Genomic DNA, 22,178 nt, shown 5'->3' with positions numbered 1-22,178 from the left:
TTGGCCTTGGGTGGTACAGACAGCGTAACAGTTACTCAGGCAGGATATATTGAATAGAAATGGAGAGGAAATCCCCCAAATTATATAAGCACCAATGAAAAATCATGGGATCTCTAAAACTGTCTATGACTCCATATATGTATTTAATAGTTGAGTTTTGGTTAAACTAGTTAAAGGTTAGGAATATTGACTTCAACTGCCTCTGTCTTTTTTTTGAATTTTTTATTGAAGTATAGTTGATTTACAATGTTGTGTTAATTACTGCTATACAGCAAAGTGACTCCGTTTTATACACATACACACACACACACACACACACACACACACACACACACATACTTTCTCATATTCTTTTCCATTATGTCAGCTACCTCTGTCTTCACATCAAGTATTTAGATGGCTGAGCAAGGATAGAAAGCGTTTCATTATTCACAGTTGTTACTGTAATCATAAAGGTGAAGCATTAGAGAATGTTTATTGTTTAACTTGTCATGCATATCTTAGAAATTTAGCACCAACCTAGGAAAATGTTTGTGGAAAAATGATTTATTAGGACCATATTTTCAACCTTTGAGATGGAAATAACTGTGAATGTGTTATTTTATTCTTTGTGATGAAGATGTCACTTTTGCTCAGAAGGGTATACACTTTAAAACATATTTAAAGCAATGATGATCTGTTTTTCTGAAGAAAGGTTTTTGCTTAGTCCCTCTTGTGTTCAGTAATTAAGAGCAATCATGTCTAGAGGCCAAAGATTTTGGTCGTGTGGAGCAGAATTTGGGGTCACGTGAAGTCCATATGGGAACTGGACCTCTGGCTATACCCTCATCAGTACTGTCTTCAAAGCAGCTGAGGAAATTCTCTCATCTTACACAGCGTATACCACACAAAGAGCCTCTTGGTGGCTTCACTGGAAGTTTGTTCTCAGCCTCCTTGGCAGCATTTTTTCTTTAGCTTTGTCTCCATGTTGACCTCATCAGCGTCTCTAATTAGTCTTATTTTATAGAAGCCAGTGTTCCTCCAAAATCGAGGAGGTTGAAAGTTTCCTTTCTACTTTGAATTTTAGCTGCTAGAAAAAGTCTTTAAAATTATCCAACTTAGTTTGGTCAATGAAAATTTTCGGTCAAACGAACAAGCACCTTGAAACAAAAGAACTGTATTTAAATGTTTCAAATGAATTAAGTAGGAAAGATTGTTCATCTTGAATTGTTCAGTTTGGGCTGGAGAAAGTGGGATTAAAATAAAATCAAACTAGGAAAGATGGACGCCTTCCTAGATCTTCCTTATGTAAGTCTATAGTAGACGTACCCCACTGGTCAATTCCAAGCCCTAAACATGGTCAGCTGTGGAGCTGGAGCTTCCTTCTGTAATGTATCTTTAGCCCAGTAGCAGTTGAGTCATGGGTGAGCCAGGGGGAGAATAGCAATTACTAAGTTGCCTACCATTATCTTCCCCAGATTTGGGGACAAAATTACCCTTTTAATGTCTTCTGAAAGTTCTCCCTATTTTTCTTCCTCTGTCCTGTTTTGGTATGGACACCTTCCTTCTAATCCCCCTCACTGCCAGTCCATCTCTAGGCTTCAGAGGAGGCAGAGAGTGGTCCTTGACACAGAAACATACTTTCATAGGGGAATTATTTAAAGCATTCTGAATTTCCAGAATGTAAGATGGGCACATCCCAAAGTATAACTTTAAAAATGCATTCCAAAGGAAAATAGAAATAATTTCCTTTATTAAATTCCTAGAGTCCATATACTTCTCTACTAACGAAGAATTGAAGCTTGAGGCTATATCTATATCTAATGTGGTTTTTATATACAAATAATATGTTCTTTACCTGACATCACTAAGACATTCTCCTTCAGTAGATTTTTAAATATTGGAAATGGTTTAAGACTGAGTACAACCAGCTAGTAAATATGGAGTTTGACCATAGCTTCAGTAAGTGATTAAATTCAGCTGAAAAACATTTGTTCCTTTTGTATTAAACTACTGCCCTGTGTACTACCTGGGATGTATAGAAAGGGGAGGATGGGTCAATGGAAAAAGGAACAATACAGCATTCCTGCCACCTAGAGCTAATCAGAGAAAACACAGACATAGAGCTAATCAGAGAAAACATAGACACCAGTGATTCTAAAAGTGTAATCCCTGGACCAGAAGCAACAGCATCGCCTGGGAACTTATAAGAAATGCAAATTCCCAGGCCCCACCGTAGACTTACTGAATCAGAAACTCAGGGTGGAGCATAGTTTGTACTTCGATTTGTACTTTAACAAACATGATTCTCATGCACACTACAGCTGAAGACCCACACTAATATCATGACCTCAATGTAAGTACTATGTTACTAGTATAGTACTGATAATGAGTTTGCAAGCAGAGGACACAGTGGTCACTGCTGGGCTGAGATGTTTAGGGAAAGAGCCACAGGTGAAGCAGGAATTTCACCTGGAAGCAAGGAATTCTGTATAAAAGGACCATGCTGAGCAAACAGAGAGCTGAGAAAACACATGACATATTTGTGATACATAATTAACCACTCACTAGGCCCTGGATTAGGTGCTTTACACACACTGTCATGGTTCATCCTCACAACAGCTCTAAAAATATTATTCCCATTTACATGGCAAAATTAAGGCTCAAGAACTTACATAGAACAATTTGAGAGCTGTGAGAGTTTAGAAATAGTGGGAGATATGGTGTTTAAAATATGTGGGGAAGAGAATGTAAAGGATTTTGAATTCTAGTAAGATAGAGTTTGGACTTATCCCATTAGAGTCTAAGAGTTAGACAATTAAAATACTTTCTGTGAGGGAAGCATGAAATGATTAAACTGATTCTTAGAAAAAATTAATAGGTTAGAGATGGAAGAAGCTGGAGGCTCGAATAGACCCTGTAGAAGGTATTTTCAGTGGTCTAGGTTTGAGGTGGTTATAGGTTGAACTAGCCGAATCACCATGAAAATAAAAAGGAAATGACAGATCCAAGAAATTCTAGAAAGAAAGTAACTGCGATTGCATATACAAAAGGAGAATGAGGGAGGATTTGAAGCATGATGACTGGGAAAAATGGAAAGTCTCAGAAACTGACCAATTCAGTTAAATGAACTTGGATGATTTTTACTGTTTGTGATAGGATTTTGTTTGTTTTGTTTTTAGGGTATACAGAGAGGTAAAGAACTCAGCTTTCAGACATTCTGAGTATGAGATGATGGTAGAACATCAAAGTAGAAATTCATCAGGAAGTCCATAGACTATAACTCACAGTCCATGGTTGGAGGCATCGACTTAGGGATTGTAGTAGAGAAGTGGAGTGGATGCTGTGGGAGGACCTAGAATATCCAATAGAGAGAATGTGCCAGGAGAAGAACAGAAGGTTGAGCATAGAATTCTATGGAATATCTAAAGGTCCTCATTTATGAGGTAGAAAGAAAGGAAAGAGCCTGATGGTCAGAGAAGAAACAGCCACAGGAATAAAGACAGAATGAGAACAGTGTTGTGTCATGGACATCCGTCCAGGGAGAAGGGCACGAAATGGCGTTTGAAGTCCCCACCTATGGAGATCTAGGGAGAACAGAGCAAGGCAACCATATTCGGTGATGAGGACACAGTTAGTGATCCTAAAGGATGCAGTTTCAATAGAGTGAATGGTGGTGGAGGTGAGGGAGGGAGGTGGGAGCAATACTGTGGCTTATCAGGATCCAGGGCCTCAAGCGCTAGGTCCCATGTTTGGGGAGTTTGACTATGAAGAAAAGAAGATCCTATGGAAAATGGTTAGCGGGGAGACTGGGATTAGGTGAAGATAGCTATGCTTTTGTGAAATGGGATAGAGAGGAGAGGGCAGGAAGGGATTGAAAACTGGAGGGGGAGAGATAGGATTGACGGAACAACCTGGAAAAGCAGGTCAAAGGAAAGTGGGTCATTTGCTCTAGTACAAAAGAGAAAGGATCAGAATCTTTCCCTCAGCCCGAGAAAAAGGAGCAAGTTCTTCAGACTGGTGAAGGACGTACTGAGAAGAGAATGTGAAAAGGGGAAGAAACCTAAACAAGAGAGCTTTGCTCTTCTGAGGAGGTGGAGGTGTGGCCACTGTGTAGATAGAAGGTTGACAAACAAGAGACATAGGCAAAGAATTCCTTCCATTCTTTCTTCAATCAGCATCTGCCCGTGAGGCAGGGACATAAGACGCAGGGAGAGATGCGGTCAACAGTAAAACCTGTATCATTTTATGTTATGACTGTGCACATATCTGCCTCCCTTACTAGAATGTGGGTTTTTTGAGAGCAAAGACTTCCTTCTTTTTTAATGCAGGAACGCACAAAGGGTAATATAACAAGGACATTTGTACCATCGGGACAATTGCTAGTTTCTCTTTTTTTAAAATAAACACTGGGAAAAAAATGGAAGAACACTTTGTCCTTACCCCCAGCCCCTGTTCCATTCCTTTCTCTCCCTTCCTAGGAGCACACACTGTCATGAATGCATATCCTCTGAGCCTATCTATGTATCGATTTATCTATATCCACGAATATTATGTAATATTGTTTATGATTTTTTAAATTTATACAAATGGTTCCATATTGTACTTACCAGTTCTGCAATTTATCTTTTTTTTAAATTCATCATTATGTTTTGAAGTCTAACCATGCTGAGAAATACAGGTTTAGTTCATTTCCTTTAATTTCCCTTGTCTTATTAATCTTTGCATCCTTCATTTCCAGTGTAGCATAGGTACCCACATAGCAAAAGTTATTAGTGAATAAATTAGGATAAACAATATAACAAAAGAAATGGATACGTTATACAGCACTTTCTTGTGGAATACTTTTAACTATAATCTCTTTTCTCCGTTATTTGTGGATTTTTCTTCCCCAGGCTGATGCTATTTAAGGGTAGTGATTATGCCTTATGCCTATGCATTCTATTCCTAATGCCCATTTCAATGTTTGACACATAGTAACTCCTCAGTAAATATTTATTGAATGAATGAATGACTCCCTACTGTAAGTATTATTTTGTTAAGGTCCAGGTTCTGAGTACATGAGTGTTTTTCCAAGACCACGTGGTTGGAATCAGGACTAATGATCAGGTTTTCTGATAAATCCAGTGGTCTTTTCATTATAACATTGAAAGAGCTATTGTAAGGACTATATTAGGGAATCAATAGGAAAGGAATAATTATAATGAATTACTGCCCTGATGTAACCAATAAATAGACTCCATGTACCTATGTAGTTAGGGAAAATTAATAACCATAACCAGGTCTAGGGCTTGAAATTTATCATAATCATTAACTTAGAATATATTGTCATGTGGTCCTTAAACCATGTGAGGTTCATATTATAAAGGAGATATGTGAATTATGAGGGCGTATAGGATTGCAGGAGGGAAGGAATGAGTGGGAAGCAGTTTCACTCAAGTACAACTGCTTTTGCTAAGGTCAGTGGTAACCTTCTAATTGCCTTTGACGACATACACCACTGTTCTTCTGGCTTCAGTGACACCTCCCCTCCTGGCTCTCCTTCACCTCACCTTCTTGTCCACCTCCTAGAAACCCTTCCCTACAACAGGGACAGTTGAGTGGAGATCGGAAGGAAATTACAAGCAGTCTAGGAAAAAGATCTCAGGAGCTGCCTCAGATACCACCCACACTCCAATCTGCCCTCCCACTAGGAAATGATTGGTACCAATCAATACCTTTAACCCTTCACTTGATGATTTGGAGGTTTTACCCCAGTTTCCTCACTCAGAGGCAGATCTCCATCACCTCTTGAGTCCCTGGAACAACTCTTGGGTCCTGGGCAGCTGGAAAAGTCAGGATTGCTGTGCACAGAACGAGATCTGGGGAGCAACGCACCCTAACTCCTTTGACAGGCCAGTCAAAGCAACTGGGTGGCCAAGTAGCTCGCACAAGGGAAAGACCTTTTAAGGAACTTATTTTCATGTATAAGCACTGTTTGCCCACTTTCAAACTCCTATCTTAGTCATTTTGGGGTATTCTTTACAGTTTGTTACATCTCAGACATTTAACCAGAGTAATTTAATAAATGCTGGTTGAGTTGAACCCCGCCTCTTTTTTTTGTTGAATTGAGGCAGAACACAGATTCTCTACCACGCTTCTTGCTCAAGGTACACTCTCATAGTTTTTCTGACACCCTCAGGGAGTGCTTGGATAGTCTCATCGTTCCCTACTAATGTGACACAAACTCAGGTATCTAGAAGATCTGATACTGCCTGGGATCGTCCCTTCTTTCCCACATCATAATTTGAAGACCACGGCTTTAGACCTAAAAATCAGAGCAGGTGGTCAGACAAAGAATTTTTGTTCTGCTTCCAAGTATTAGGGACTGTATAGGGAATGAAATTTGGTTACCAAAATATTGGCATTTCTTAGACATTTTATTGAATTTTGGGGCAAATAGGGTAGAGTGCTTGTAATCAGGACAGTCTTATATCCTTGTGATAGTCAGAAGTATCCTTGGGTGTTCCGCACTCACTCAAGATGCATGTAGAAATTAAACTGTATCGGTGGCTTTGTAGTGAACAAATGACAAGTGAGATGTAACAAACCAAGCAGCAGCTATGGGGCGTGGATGGCTCATTAGAAAGAGCATTGGTGGTTTTGTTTCCTTTGTGTAGCCGTAGTGCCAAAGCCATACAAGTTCATGGACTATGTCCCAATGCTTAGGGAAAAAATGACATTTAATTAGACAAAGGAAGGTGGGGAAAAAAAAAAAGGAAAGGGCTAAATTAGGATAACTAATGAGCTCATATTGAGTCCTGAAAATATATCTTAATTTTTAACGTGGAAGATAGTAATTCAACACTGAAGGGACTCGAGGAAGGCACAAAGGGGTCTCATGTCTGAGGAGGGAGTTGATGAAAGGTTGTAGCTTTTAATATCTGATGATGAAAAGAGATCTCCTTTCTTTGGGGTGAGTCCCTGGTTCCAACTTTACATTCGTGGAGCAATTAGCAGGACTCCTCTTGGCTTTGCTTGGTCTCCTCCGTTAGAAGAATGCCTCTGATATGTAATATTTGTTTGAAAACCCAAAGAAGCTTGTTTCCTTTTGAGGTTTGCCTTACTTTTTATGTTCTGAAGTTCATTTTGGACCTCAGATTTTGCTCCAAGCAATAAAATTGGCTGGATTGTACTAACATAATGGAGCTGTAATTTTAGCCAACTCTGGGGGTGGGGAGATAGTTAAGGTGTGTAGTGGTTTCTGTGGCTTCTCTGTGGAGTAGAATTCCCTGCAAAGCTTTTCCATGTGGTTTTAATAGCTGTCTTAAAACTCTCTGATGCATGGAGCAAAACCGAATTAGACTCATGTACGAGATTGCTGGGATGAGCCAAGAACCCTGAAAAACAAAAGACGAACAAACAGCCTAAGCTCAGAGGCTAAACTGTCCAAAGAAGATCCTCAGGACATATGCAAATTCAAAATTACAGAAATAATCACCTGTTTTAACCCATTTTTTGCAAAATTTTCTAAGGAGAATTGTAATCTTTTCTTTGCATGCCTTAATATTTTACCTTTGCATGTAGCTTTACAACTTACAAAATGCTTCAATATATATATTTTATCATTAGAGACTTCCCACAACCTTTGGAAGTTTCTATTGTTAGCCCCATTTTTATAAATGAGAAAACTGAGTCACAAAGATAGATCCAAGGTCATTTAGCAGAGGAACTACAGAGGCAGAATTCGATACCACTTCAGAGCTCTGCATCTTTACACCAAAACTTCAGTAATTTTTTTTTATTATTATTATTATTTTTTTAAACATCTTTATTGGGGTATAATTGCTTTACAATGGTGTGTTAGTTTCTGCTTTATAACAAAATGAATCAGTCATACATAAACATATGTTCCCATATGTCTTCCCTCTTGCGTCTCCCTCCCTCCCACCCTCCCTATCCCACCCCTCCAGGCTGTCACAAAGCACCGAGCCAATATCCCTGTGCCATGCGGCTGCTTCCCACTAGCTATCTACCTTATTACGTTTGTTAGTGTGTATATGTCCATGACTCTCTCTCGCCCTGTCACAGCTCACCCTTCCCCCTCCCCATAACCTCAAGTCCGTTCTCTAGGAGGTCTGCGTCTTTATTCCTGTCTTACCCCTAGGTTCTTCATGACATTTTTTTTTCTTAAATTCCATATATATGTGTTAGCATACGGTATTTGTCTTTTTCTTTCTGACTTACTTCACTCTGTAGGACAGACTCTAGGTCTATCCACCTCATTACAAATAGCTCAATTTCGTTTCTTTTTATGGCTGAGTAAAATTCCATTGTATATATGTGCCACATCTTCTTTATCCATTCATCCAATGATGGGCACTTAGGTTGTTTCCATCTCCGGGCTATTGTAAATAGTGCTAGAACTTCAGTAATTTTAACTAGTGATGACGTTTAATATTCATGAAGACAAGGAACACCAGACAGGTAGTGTGTGCATACACAGTAAAGATGCTTCCAGGCTTCTGAGTTCTCATCAGTGAATATAAGACATTACAGTGTTGTCTGAACATCCAGAGGATATGCTCTTCCTTTCATTCAAATGCTCAGCGATTCAGAGACATGGTTCCTTCCAAAGTGCTGAGCGTAGCCGATAAAATGCCACATACTTAGTTGGCATTCTCATACTAAGCATGTGTAAAAATTCTCTGTAGTGTGTGGTTTTGGCTGCTAAGTTCCAGAAACATTTATTGAATGCTACTATATGCCAGGCACATGGGCAAAGTAGGAAGTTATCCAGGTGGTATGATTCTAAGGGAGCCTTTTACACTGGCCCAGCCCACTGCCTAAAATAGTCTCCTTAGCAGGGAGTCACTGGGATTCCTTTTTTGAAAATGAAGATAGTTTGGAAAGAAAAATATACTTTTTAATTTAAAAAATAATTTTTAAAGTATTTTTTTAAATACTAAATTTCACTAAAGCCTTGAGGTATATTTATTCATCCAGTTACCAGAATCAACTATTAAGGCCCTGAGTTGAATAGGAGGTGATGTGGGTAAATTGTATTCTACCCAGGAGAAGGGGATGGTGAATTCTAGAAATTCACCTGTAAGGGCCCAGGGAAGCCAGGATATAGCAGCAGGTCAGGGAGCCCATCTTATCTGGAGAGAGGGATGCACTAAGGTTCTCTATCAAGAATAAACTTCAGTCACTTTGCTTTTGTTTTTAAGAACTAGCCCTACCTGATATATTTCAAAGCCAAGTTCTTATTTGTTTAAAACCAAGTAAGCAGGCCCCCATCTCTAATGAAAATCAGCCTGGTAGCTGGTCCTCTGTGTGGCTGCCTCAGAACTCATCATCTCCTTAGTCAGCCTCTGTACTCCTTATTTAACTCTAATCAATGTCTTTTCACAGTTGATGATAGGTTGACATCGCTGACAAACCTGCACCAGGTGCAAAAGGATTTAAAGTTCCCTCCTGCCTCGCTCTCACATCCTCTCCCACAGCTCTGAGAATTCTATACCTGGAGAATTTTAAATATCCTGTGTTCATGATTTTTGGCCTCTCTTCCAAAGACCTAAAATATTTTAAAAATATATTAGTTAACAAGTTTATTGTTATCAATGAGAAAATTATTTTATAAGTTGACTGTCACTTATGAGGCAGCTGTTGATACTCTGTTTGATTTTTTTTTTTCTGCATTCACCCCTAAGCTTTCCACACTTGAAGCAGCATGTATGGAACAACCATGTTTGTTCTAATGACTAACCCAAGGAGAAGCCCCCAAAATAATATCCATCATGATGGCTATGATTGTTGCTAAGTGCTGTGCTCAGAAAGATTCTCTATAGATTGTCTCATTCAGTCTTCACAACAATCCCAAAAGGTAGGTACTGTAGTTACCCTCATTTATACATGAAGCACAGAGAAGTTAAGTAACTTGCCCAAGGACACACAGCTGGTTTGCTGAGATTCAAAAACAGGCATTCTGTCTCCTGAGTCCAGGCTCTTAATTACTATGCCACAATGACCTGTGGGCCACCACCCCTTCTCCAAGGGGCCACCAAAATATGAGGGCGCCTCGTCACCTATGGGCAAGGGGTGCTGGGGCCCTCCCATGGCAATGACCCCAGTGCTCAGATCCTGCGTGTGGAAGTAGACCCCTGAGACGGCCAAGAGGCAAGGAGAACATTGGAGTAGCTTGGTCCTGCTCTTCCCACAGTGTCCTCTCTGTCCTTACCTTGTCACCTGTTTTTATAGAGCCCATTTTGAAGGATAGTGCTTAAGGCTGGGCCACACCTGAAACAGCATCAGCAGACACTTAATTATGAATTCACATAGCAGCACACTGCTGCACAATGTGTATTGGGGTTGGGAGGGGCAACAGATGGAGAGAATCTGCTTTGCCCTCAGTATTTTCTCAGAGACAGCCTTGGCGTTTTAAATCAAATTCATCTCTAAGTCGGCCTTAGACCAACAGGCCTTCCTGGGATGGGGGCCCTCAATGTGCTGGCAAATGTTTAATCACCTGCTCTCCAGGAGGAAAGCTCTTATTGGTAGCATTTGCCATTGCCTTAGTTTAAATGCTCCCACCACAGCAAGTTTCAGGTTACCAACACAGCCCCACTGAACAGGGTCAGGAAGAGCTGTGGGCAATCAGATCCAGCACACCCTTGGGCGAGGTCAGAAGATTAGGGTAGACAGACCCCGGTGGTAGTGTTGCTGCAGGGGACAAGGGTCAGGTTCAGATTCTGGACCTAGAGGGTTCATTTTATGTGTGGCTCCTTCTCTCCCCACCCTACCCTGATACCTTCCACCATAGAATCCAGCTCTAAGAATATCAAAGGGGTCTTGAAAGAGAAAGGAATCATAGAATTTGCAGCCCAGAGGCAGTAGGTGGAAGGGAAGAGGGAGCAGGACATCATCTCTTGATGGGAGATGGGAGAAAGGAGGAAGAAGGAAAGAGATGGGAGGAATGGTTTTATAATCCACACATGTGTGTATGTGAGTCCTTGGCTTTTCCCTACTGTCAGGAAGAGCTGCCTCATTCCCCTGGTTGCCAGTCTGGTTGCTAGTCTGAGTCACTCCCAGGAAACATGTTTTAGCAGAGGAATGTCTTAGCAGGGTCTAACTCCTCACACCCTTGTTAATGACCCTGATATGAACAATGTTAGATCAGATACAGTCTGTTTTCCTCCCGAAGGACTTCAAGGCTATGTATGCCCTGCTCAGTTTCCTGACATTCTAGTGCTTTATGATTCCCAGGGTCAAAATTGTCATTCTAAGCATCTTCTCTGTTGAACAACAGATATTTACACAGAGAGCCTTGCTCTGTTTTCCATTCACTATTGGACACTATGAGCTGCAAAACACATAAAACAATTTTTCCAACCTAAAGAGCTTACAATCTCGTTGAGAAAATGTGACAGCCATGTGAACTAATTCCTAAATAAGGAGCACTTATAACAGCATGATGATGATATGTCAAAGAATAGTCTTTATAATGAATTGTGAGGAACCTATAATTAAAGGAGAGTCTATAATGAGAACTTATTTAGTAAAGACAGTCAAACTGCATATCCTGGTCCTTTATATTGTTCTTGTTTGTTACGTAATGTGTACCCATTTTTTAAACATATTTCCGACTCATTTTACAGTTAGAATCCCTTTTTAACAAATAACGATTAGAGCAGCCAGTTCAATGTAATAAAAATATTTCTTCTGCTGGCCAACAGCCCATACTAACACTCCTTTGCTGATGGAGATCCAAGACTCCTTTTGAAGGGAAAACCCGGTATGAGAAAGACATTCACAAATCCCTGTCCATTTGGCAGTAAATCTACTTAACAAAAAGGTTATCCTTTCAGCAGAGTATTGACAAAGCACAGCTTTGCATATCTGCACGGTATTAAATAACTCTTGACAGAACCTGACTTTTTCAATGTTGCATTGATTTTATTTGGGGCTTTCGTGTCATAGAGCTCCATAGGCTCTGATCAGTTCAGGGTGGATGACTGTGGGAATCTCACCTCTGATCATCCAGGGCAACAGATCCCCTGACACACTAGCAAAGGCAGCAGAAGAGAGCAGACATACGTGTCTGCCCTTGTCTTCCCCTGTATCAGCTGATTATTTGTGCTAATAGAAGGAAGCAATCTCACTGTCATCATCCAAAAGCTACTTTTCACTTGCTTTTTTGTCAATTTATTTTACTGAAGTATTTTTCATTTACAATGTTGCGTTATTATAATTTCTGCTGTACAGCAAAGTGATTCAGTTATACATCTATATACATTCTTTTTCATATTCTTCTCCATTATGGTTTAATCACAGGATATTGAATAAAGTTCCCTGTGCAGTGTTTCACTTATTTTTGAGAGGGTTTTGGTAATTCTCTTAGAATATAGGAACCCTAAGTAAAATTTGGAGAATTTGCAGTATATGAAAGAAAAATAGTTCTGGATCTACCCTGTGTCTCTGGGACAGTGGGCTCGCGTGAGCCAGCCAGATTCTCTGCATTTACGAGAGTACTTTCTTGCCATAGAAGTCTAGGGTCTAAGTGTTTAGGTTAGGACGCCCTCCTGCCAGGCTTCAAATTAGGTGAGGCTGATAAAGTAAATAAAAGGTAATGGATTGTGTCCATACACGACTTCATTCCGTCCTTTGAATGAGTTTATCAATAACTGCTAGGGGGCAAGACTCAGCAATAACCATGTACAGTTGATGTCTCCAGGCAATAGAAAGCTGATTTTATTTCCTAAGGTGTTTGAGGTGTGCCAGACTAAAACCCTCTTCCTTCACTGATACATCTAGTGTGTAGTTTTCCTGAAATGATTAATGTTTTCTTTCTCTAGGCTTATGCTACTAATTACACCCAAGCTTCTTGAACTGTCTTAAACAAATTCACACACAGGTAGGAGCCCTGCAGGGCTCACGAGTGTGATGAATCAGGTTCTGTGCCATATGCTTTCATTTCTCCCCTCTGGTCAACATTTGTTTTCTCTGTACTTATTTCTCTTGCTGCCCTGTGAACTGAAATTTAACGGCTGTGTTTAGCTGCATGTTGGGGTGGAATATGGGTGGAAGGGTGTATTTTAATAGTATTTTGCCAAATTTAAATTGGGTTGAATGTTTTCCAAAATAATTTCCTATTTCTAAAACTGGTGCCAGTTAGGAGAGACTTGGAATCTACCCTTATCCTGAAATACTAAGAAAAAGCTCAAAAGTTGTATTTGCAGAGTGTCATTTACTTAACAAGTCTCCCCAGTTAGACACAGAGAAGTGACTTTGCTCTCTGTTATGAGAATATTGTGCATTTCCTGGCATCTCGCTGCCCCCTAGTGCAACATGCCAGTGAGCGCATCCTTCCCTGCAAGCAATCTTTGCTTTATTACTGTCTGATCAGTCCATTTCATGCTTCCCTGGGTTCTGGCAATGTGATTAAACACTAATCCATGGCTCCAACAGAGTCCTCCATGGGTCCTATTTTGCCAAATAGATCTAACTATTGGAGCAGGAGTTTGGTGGGCTAGAGAGTACAGATGGGAAAGTGGGCTGGACTCTTGAGACCCCTTCCAATGGGGAGACATGGCCCATCTCCCAATGGGCCTTGTAGAGAGCTCTGAACATGAACAAATCTGGACCTGCTCTAATGCAGGCAGACTGTCTCAAGGTGATCTCAGGGAGCCCATAAGTTTCAGTACAGTGCCAAGAATCAGAGGAACTGATCTTATGTTAAGATACACTCCTAGAGTGCAAAGTAGCAAGAGCAACGGGCTTGAAGAGAGAGACCACCTTGGGAAATTCCCTCAAACTCTTTTAGCCTTTGTAAAACGACTATTGATAAAAAGTAATCTTAGGGGCTTCCCTGGTGGCGCAGTGGTTGAGAGTCCGCCTGCCGATGCAGGGGACACGGGTTCGTGCCCCGGTCCGGGAGGATCCCACATGCCGCGGAGCGGCTGGGCCCCTGAGCCATGGCCGCTGGGCCTGCGAGTCCGAAGCCGGTGCTCCGCAACGGGAGAGGCCGCAACAGTGAGAGACCTGCGTACCGCGCAAAAAAAAAAAAAAAAAAAAAAAGTAATCTTAGACGTTGTAAGGTTTTAATACATTCATCTGTTTTTGAAGGTTCTGTACACTTTAACATGTGATCTAAATCTCCTTCTATTAGGTTTACTGTAGCCAAAGTAGCCATTAGGTGCAATTTAAGGATTATGGAAAGGCATTCTGACCCTAAAGGCTTGCTCTCAAAACTATTCTGAAATGATCACCAAATTGTGAGCCATGTATGTGGTCTCCATGAAGTTCTGCCAAAATGACCTTGAACAAGGTGTTTCACTTCATTGGGCCTCTGTTTTTCCATCTATAAAGTATTAGTGCCCCTATTTAAATGGATTACTTAGGGATTCAATGAGATAACATATGCCTGGCACATGGCAGATTTCAATAATTGTTAGTTCCTACCTCCTCCTCCCCCGACCCCTTTTTTCTGGACTGAAATAGTCAACACCCATCTTGGATACCAGATACTAATGGGTGGATGGTGGATTACGATGCCCTCTTTCTGAATTGACCCCCAAAGAGCTGAGAGGCAGCCATTGCTTGTCACTATTAGTTTTGAATATTGGCAAGGAAATTTGCAAGAGGGAGTGGGATAAGGGGGTAGAGGTGGTCATTAAAATCTTCAGTGGTGAAAACTGTAACTGACAGGGACTTCAAGGTATTGCCTGTTCAGGAACCACGTCTGCTTTATTATGGAATGAAAGATTTCTGTTCTTTAATGATGATTGTAATTGCAGTTTTGACTGAGGGAGCAGACAAGAGAAAAGAAAGGCATCCAGTGTGGGGAAAGGTCATTTTGTGATCATGGAATTCTTTTTCAGAAGACTGTGTTACAAATATCATACTTGCTTTTCAGAATCAGGCTATTTGCAAAACAGATGCTCAATCTTCCTATGGTGAATTAGTAAACAAACAAAAAAAGATTTTAAACTCAGTATAACAGAGGGAAACACAGAGCCACACCTACATGCATGCATGTACACGTGTACAAACGCAAATACATACTTTGTAGATTAAATAGACATTTTTTATGCTTTTATGTGTGTTTTTTGTTTTGGTGATAGCATTGAAAATTGTGTGGGTTTTGTTACGTAGTTAGGGTTAGTGAGTTTCCATGGAGAGAAGTAAGAGAAGTTTAAGAACAAATTCTTAAGTTTAAGGACAAATTCCTCCTTACCTTTGATGGTAAGGAAGAATTTGTACTAAGGTCTTTCCTCCCATCTATACTCTAGTTCTGTCACTACCCTGACTATGAATTGGACAGAAACCAGAGAGAACCATGTAAAATTATGCATTTCATTAAATTTGTGTAAAGTCTTTCCAAATCTTCTTAGACATTGTTTTGGAATTGACCAAGGGGGAGTTTTACTGTATTTGTATCAGATCTCTGGAGTGGAACTAGAGGGAAGGTTACATATTGCCCTGTCCAACCCCTTTATTTTATAAATGGAGAAACTAAGGTCTAAAGAGGTCACAGGGCCAGAGTGCCCTCCCTTATTATTATCTCTCTTTCCTGTTGTCTGTATCATGTTTGCTTGGTCCATCTTCCCATAAGGTGGTGAGTGTTCAAAAGCATTAGACCTGATTTGCATGAGTTTGGCCTTCCTCAGCACCACACAATGGGAAAGTCGGTAAATTCCATTCTTAATCTCCTCCAGAGAATTGCCTCTTCCCAACAGAAATTATAATAGAGGGAAAGGGATTACTGAATAAGAATATTGTTTTTTAGTAACTTATTTCTTTACACTATTCGACAAAGAATTTCATGTCCAAGTTTAATATTGCAGTCTATTTCTTGACAGTGGAAAGAACCCATATGTGAATTAGCAATGAGAATTTTGTGTTACATTAGGAGGAAAAGATGTGTTCTAGTTCTGTCCTTTACAAAAACTCTGGGATTGAATTTTACCTCCTATAAAAAAGCCCATTTTGCAACTCGTTCAATATCACCCAACAATCAACAAATATTTATCAAGCCTCTACTATGCTCCTAGCAGTATTTAGAGTCTTAAGATGTATCAGGAAGCAAAACAAAGATTTCTGCCTTGGAGGTTGTATCTTCATGTACATTTGTAACATATGAATGAACTATTACTTTCCAACACCAAATTATTCTTGCACAGCATTCTAATGAAAATGTGTCATTTTTATTTTTTTATTTTTTTAAATTGTCTTCCTTAAAATAAAAGGCCTTGTTTCTCAAGAAAAATGCTTTTTGGGCAAGTTGCATGAAATTTGTCACAATACTGCCACCTTGCGGCTGCTTGAATCAGAAACCCACATACACTGTAAGGTCAACTCTGTCTTTAAAGGTAAGGTTTATAGGACAATTATCCTGCTCTTCAATGGAAGCCTTTGATACAAAATTACCTAGCCAGGAGTACTTAGAATCTAATTCCTTCTGATTTTGTCACAGAATGACTGGAAGAGCTCCATCGCTTTTGTCGTTGGAAACCGAGTTGAGGATGAGCTTCTCATTCAAGCCCTCACCCTCGCTGTCCAAGTTCCTCAGCGCAGACTCTTCAGTATGGTTTCCTGGCAAGACATTCTCCAGCAGGTACCTGTCTCTTCCCACCCCTAAGCCCCTTGGAGACTTTCTTCTTAAAATAATAGAATAAAATAATGAAATAAATAAAACTATCATATTCTTGGGCTGTTTGGCAAGTTTTGGTGCATTACTTTGCACAAACACTTAGCTGGAATAAATTTGAATCATCTAATCTGGAAGGATTATTTTTTTATCGGTGAATGTTGCCCTTTCCACATTCATTCATTCAACAAAAATGTCTGAGGTCATACTAGGCTCCATGCTAGGTTCTGTGAGGAATTATTTAATAAAAGACTCAATAACAATAAAAGAAAAAACTATTTAATATTCCAAGGAAGCCCATAACTAACTGGAAAAATGAAGCCTCCAGAGAATCCTAGCTGTCAGAGGTTAGAGGGGAATGATAACACAGAAAAGTTCTGTCAGATAGCACAGCCTCATATAATTACTAACAGCTTACCGAAGTGACTGTAAATATTTGAATTAATTGATGACTATCTCTTCCTTGCTAGGTTCCCCAACCCCTCAAGTCACCGAGGTATTTGAAAGTTACATATATCTAAGGATTCTTTAAGAAAGCCTTTCTTTTTCATTATAGATGAATTTTCTTACAGATCAATGGAACAAGTGCACTTTTTGGAAGTACATCTAAAAAGGCAAAGAAATCTCTAAGCGGTAGTGCTCCCTTATATTGTGAGGTAGGTGAACGTATTGATTGAAGAGATTTTTGTAACTTTTAGAAAACAAGAATTGAAGTAATAATTTTATAGTCACTTTTAAAAAATTTAATTCATTCTTTGAAAGCAAATTCCCACTCATTGTTGGAGCTGTTTGTTCCTGATGGTGGGCGTGTAAAAAATCTGCTTCCCTTTTAACAAAATCCCCCTTTAGGACCAAAATTGTCCCAGATTGTCTACACTGTCACTGTATCCAATTGAAGAATATAAATCAGAAATGTGTGTATATGAAAGTGTTGGACCATACTTTTTCATGGTAATTACTGAGTATGTGATGGTATTAAAGGGGGTTGTGTTATTAGTGTATTACAAAGTGTTAGTTTTACCAAAGAAACAATGTAAAAATGCCCCAGAAGGTGCTTCCTGCACATGACAGAGAAACAACTGGAATAATTTTCCATCCATTTGTGAACTTTGTGTCCATTTTACATTCTACTTTAATCATTGTGAAAGTAAGGATAATCTTCAGATTAATGGTCCATTCCGTTTCTAGCAGATGCAAAAGTCTGGCCTGGCTGACCAGTGGGTTTGTGCAAAGGACTTAGAACACAGGCTCAGTACAGGGGCTTTCCTCTTACCCTGTCTTGTTAATATCCAACTTACAGCTTACAAGGAACTATAAAAATCCAGTGATTAATTAGAATATCACTTAAAATTTGTCAGGTACTATTTTATGACTCTGCAGACCGAAAGCATAAAGATTCTGGGATCTTTCAAGACGAACTTGTTTGTACTTTATTTCAGTGGTAACTAATAAAGTTTTTATGTGTCTCGGTTCTTGGGTGATTTCATGATGGACTCTGTAGTGTTGCCTGAGTACTATCTGAACAGGTTCCATTGGACTTATTTACAATTGCCAATACTGTGGATTTTTAGCATTAACTCTTGCTACACTACTCTCGCTATCATGGCAAAAAACTCATTCTGCGCTGATGAAGTCAAATAATGAGCCTTCTAGCTTTTGTTATGATGTCCTGCATGTGCATGCCCCAGTTGAAACATTATGTGGTACCTGGATTTAAAATATTGGAAGTTTTCTTCTGAAGTAGCCATAGAAATCCATGTCCAATTCTCAGGCCTGGGATCAATTAGCCCCCGCCTCCAAAGGACTCTTTCTTCTTCAAAGATGCTCAGTGAAAATCAGAGATGATAACGGGCCAGTTTTGACGTCTGATGTGGACAGGCATTTTGGCTTGGATGTGGGATAGCCCGATGTTACAAATCCAGAGTTCGGTTAGAAAACCATTCCTCTCCAATGTGTGCTATGACTCCTCATAGCCTTCACTCAGGGGAGGTCCATTTCACATCTGGCTCCCCTGCATTCTTCCAGTGGAGCATTTGGGCAATAAGCCTCCCACACCCGCTCACATACCCTTTTCTGAATGGTTCCAGAAGAAAAGGGAAGGCAGCAGGAGCACCACAGAGATGGACCTGGGGTGCACCAGACGTGCATTAATGTCAATCACTGTAGCAAGAATGGATCAAAAACAGAAAACAAATTTGGGTTCCTGGGCGACATTAGCCATGGCCAGAATGCACATCTGGACAAGAAGGGCACATATCCAACCTCAGTCCCTCCACACTTAGGACCCGTTTTGGTCCCTCTTCCCAAGAGAAGTGAAAAGTTACAGGCAGTGCCTACTGAGAGCTCCAAGGCAGTTAGGAGTGTGGCCGTGAAAGAGACCCACAAGCCAAACTCTCTGGGGACCTCTGGACTTTCCAGGCATGCAGACAGCCGGCTCTTGACTCTATTTCTGCTTAAAATCTTGCTCGGTCTGTGGCCACAGGTGAATTCCTCGGGAGCCTGTTTAGGAAGTCTTATGTTTTCCTTCTCAAAGGAAACTCTGCAATGGGGAAAGAAAAGAGAATCCAACAAAATTACTTACGTTACATGGGAAATTCATAGAGTTCTGTTTCCTTTTCGATCTCCATTTTGGAGGAAGGAGAACTCAAAATAGATATTTTAAAGGCCACGCACTTACATTGACTACTATTTGTAGGATACTCTCATTGGCCTTAGATCAGAGCCTCGTCGTTCTTACTTTAAACACAGTTCTAACCAATTTGACTTTCTGGTTTCCCAGCCTGCGGTCGATTAGGAGCAGAGAATTCGAGTGAAACTTCATTCTAGCGCAGTTGATCCATGAGTAGTAAAAGAGTGTCAGAACCTCATTACATATTTCCAATAACGACTTGAAATGTCTGGGCTAGCAAAGACCGCATTCCACAATGATTTGCTCAAGCTTTCATTTGGATGGCTTGGTCCTGTGTACACACAGCCTCGTTTTGAAATTGTGTAATTTCCCCTGAAACTTTAGAATTTCATCTAGCCATGATATTGTATATATGAGAGAATATTTATTTATAAACCACAGTTCTTTGAAAACCTGCTTAGATTTGTGCTAATGTGATTCCACAGAGACAAAACTACCCATGTGTTCCTTCACCTTCTCTTTTTGGAAACAAGTTTTGCTCTAGCAGGAACTACTCCAAGGACCTATGTGGGAATGGGAAGAGAAGTTTCCCCTTTGCCTATAGTCTTAGGGATGTTAGCTATCACTTTATTTTTCTTATAGTAGTAGTAGTAGTGTAGTAGTAGGTATAGTAGTAGCATTTAATGAGGATGAATATGATTATGATCCCATATACTGGCATTACTTATAAGCATAATTTTCACCATGCAATCCTATTTGAACAAGTGTACGCACATGAGAATGGATATACAGATGTTGCCTGAATTATTAGTGACCAGTTTTACCAAATACCAAACAATTAACCAGTACATTCTTGTTCAAGCACTAGGTGTCAAACACTATCTAGACAATGGAGGGAGGGGAGTATGAATATTATAAAGACTTTAACCTCAAGAAGCTTAAGGACTAGTTAGGAAGAAAAAGAAATATATATATATATATATATATATATATATATATGCCTGACACATAGTAGGTATTCAATAAATGTTTGTTAAATTGAGTAACACAATGCAGAAAATAGTCAGGGAAGTCTATGAGGGACAGTTGGAGTGTTCTGGACATTTAAAGGAAGATGAGGTTACTGTTAGCCTGGGTGGATTGGGGAGGGGTGAGATCTAGAGGAGCTTTGTGGAGAAGGTGGCATTGGAAAGGAAGGGGAGCTGACAAGTCTGATCTTTTAAACATGTTATCCCGATTGACCCATATCACAGTTCTAAAAGGAAATGTATATATCCCCAGCTTACATAGGGGAAGATGGAGGCATAGAGAAGGTAGGAAGCTTGCTAATTAGAAAACTGAAGAACTTGGATTTAACCATAGTTAAACACATAGCCTCAGATTTTTCCACTTTACCGCAAACCCAGTACTCTTTCACTGGGCTCAAAGCTGTCCACCTTTTGGATGGATAGGTCTTGACTTTCAAATGTGGGAGGGAGAGGGCACATTCTCTGAGAAGGGAACAGCTCAAGTAAAGGCATAGGAGTGAGAGAGAAGACTGAAAGCATATGTACTAAATTTGTAGTTACATGGTACAATACATATGAAATAGCAAAGGTAAGCCCTGTACATATCTTAATTACAACTTTAAGATCCTAAAGGTGGAAATCTATGAGAAAACATTTCAAACACTGGAAAAAAATCCATGCTTTAAGATTCATGGCTGCACTTAAATTAATTCACTAAATATGCACAAATATTTGTGTGTGTGCTTTATGGTCCACATAGAGAATCTGACCTGTTCGTTTGCAGGTATACTCAGTCCTGACCTAAACCAAAAAGGAAAATATTAATGGTCATCCAGAGTCAACTGAACTGTTACCTATGAGAGGGGTCTAAGTATATCATACATGCAAAGATCATCCCTCTTATGGTTAAATCTGATACACGGTATGTGAGCACTATGAGAGATGTAAAATTTTCAGACTTTGACATTGTAGTTTTGATAAATTAGAAAGAAAAAACTACCAACTGGGCAAGGGGGTTGTTTATCCAACTTATCTGAAATTAGAGTCTACCATCTTAAAAGTTGTATATTCCACTGCGTAGTTCTCATTCCATAAGGGTGATCGTCATGCCTCCCTATCGGGAGATGGGCCTCTATCCACACATAGGCTGTGGTTTATGTGCCTGTCTGTGACTTATTCAGAAAAGAGAAATTGGGTCACTATACAAACAAAACCCAATAGTCTGCTGAAACAAAAATCATCTTTAAAGAATGAAGTTTTTTATGTCCTTGTTTATGTCTCACTTACTTCAAAGAATAGTCAATTCTATACAATAAAGAACTTGGACAATCCTAAAGATTATGTGATACATTGCAATTTTACAAATACAAATAATTATTAATTTTCCTCTTTACTCCTCTCAGTAAAAACTAAAACTTTTAATTTAAATATTAAAATGGGCTTTTCCATTGGGAGATAATTCTGGGAGATTATTAAATGTGGAAAGACTTTTATGGTATTAGATATGAGAGTAATAAACCAAATGCAGTTAAAACAGATATAAGATGCAAATTTTATATCTTCTGATCAAATTAGTTTCACCACATTTTTAAAACGCTTTGCTAGTACTTTAGATTAGAATTCCCAGATATAATAGTTCCATTTTTGGTTCCCATTCCTGGGTGTGTAGACATATTTCTCAGCTCTTTCCCCAAAATGTGTTTGTAATAACTCACAAGTAAGAACACAGACTTAATTATTATCTAGTTGCCTCCCTTTTCCAGATTCCTAATATGAAACATTTCTTAAACAGTGCCTCAAATTAATAATCTATTCAGTAGAATTGTAAACCCTTATTTTTTGGGGTGGCCCTTGTCAAAATGAAAAATGGAAAACTCATGCTTCAGAGATAGGAACAAATAATAAGTGAACACATTTAAGAGGTTTGAAGTTATTA

General features: G+C 39.6%; 1 protein-coding gene across 1 annotated transcript in view; it reads left to right on the top strand.

The window, feature by feature from the left end:
* Window positions 1-22,178, top strand: part of SPAG17 (sperm associated antigen 17) — a 218,300-nt gene that overhangs the window by 9,941 nt on the left and 186,181 nt on the right. Inside the window, 2 exon segments of the mRNA XM_027091011.1 lie at window positions 16,433-16,573; window positions 17,179-17,262. Coding sequence (XP_026946812.1) covers window positions 16,433-16,573; window positions 17,179-17,262 — 225 coding nt within the window.

This window comes from Aethalodelphis obliquidens, unplaced genomic scaffold (assembly GCF_003676395.1).
Source record: "Aethalodelphis obliquidens isolate GAN/ISIS:26980383/991018 unplaced genomic scaffold, ASM367639v1 scaffold70, whole genome shotgun sequence".
Taxonomy (NCBI): Eukaryota; Metazoa; Chordata; class Mammalia; order Artiodactyla; family Delphinidae; genus Aethalodelphis; species Aethalodelphis obliquidens.
The sequence above is the reverse complement of the archived record's forward strand: the minus strand, read 5'-3'. Positions and strand labels throughout refer to the sequence as shown.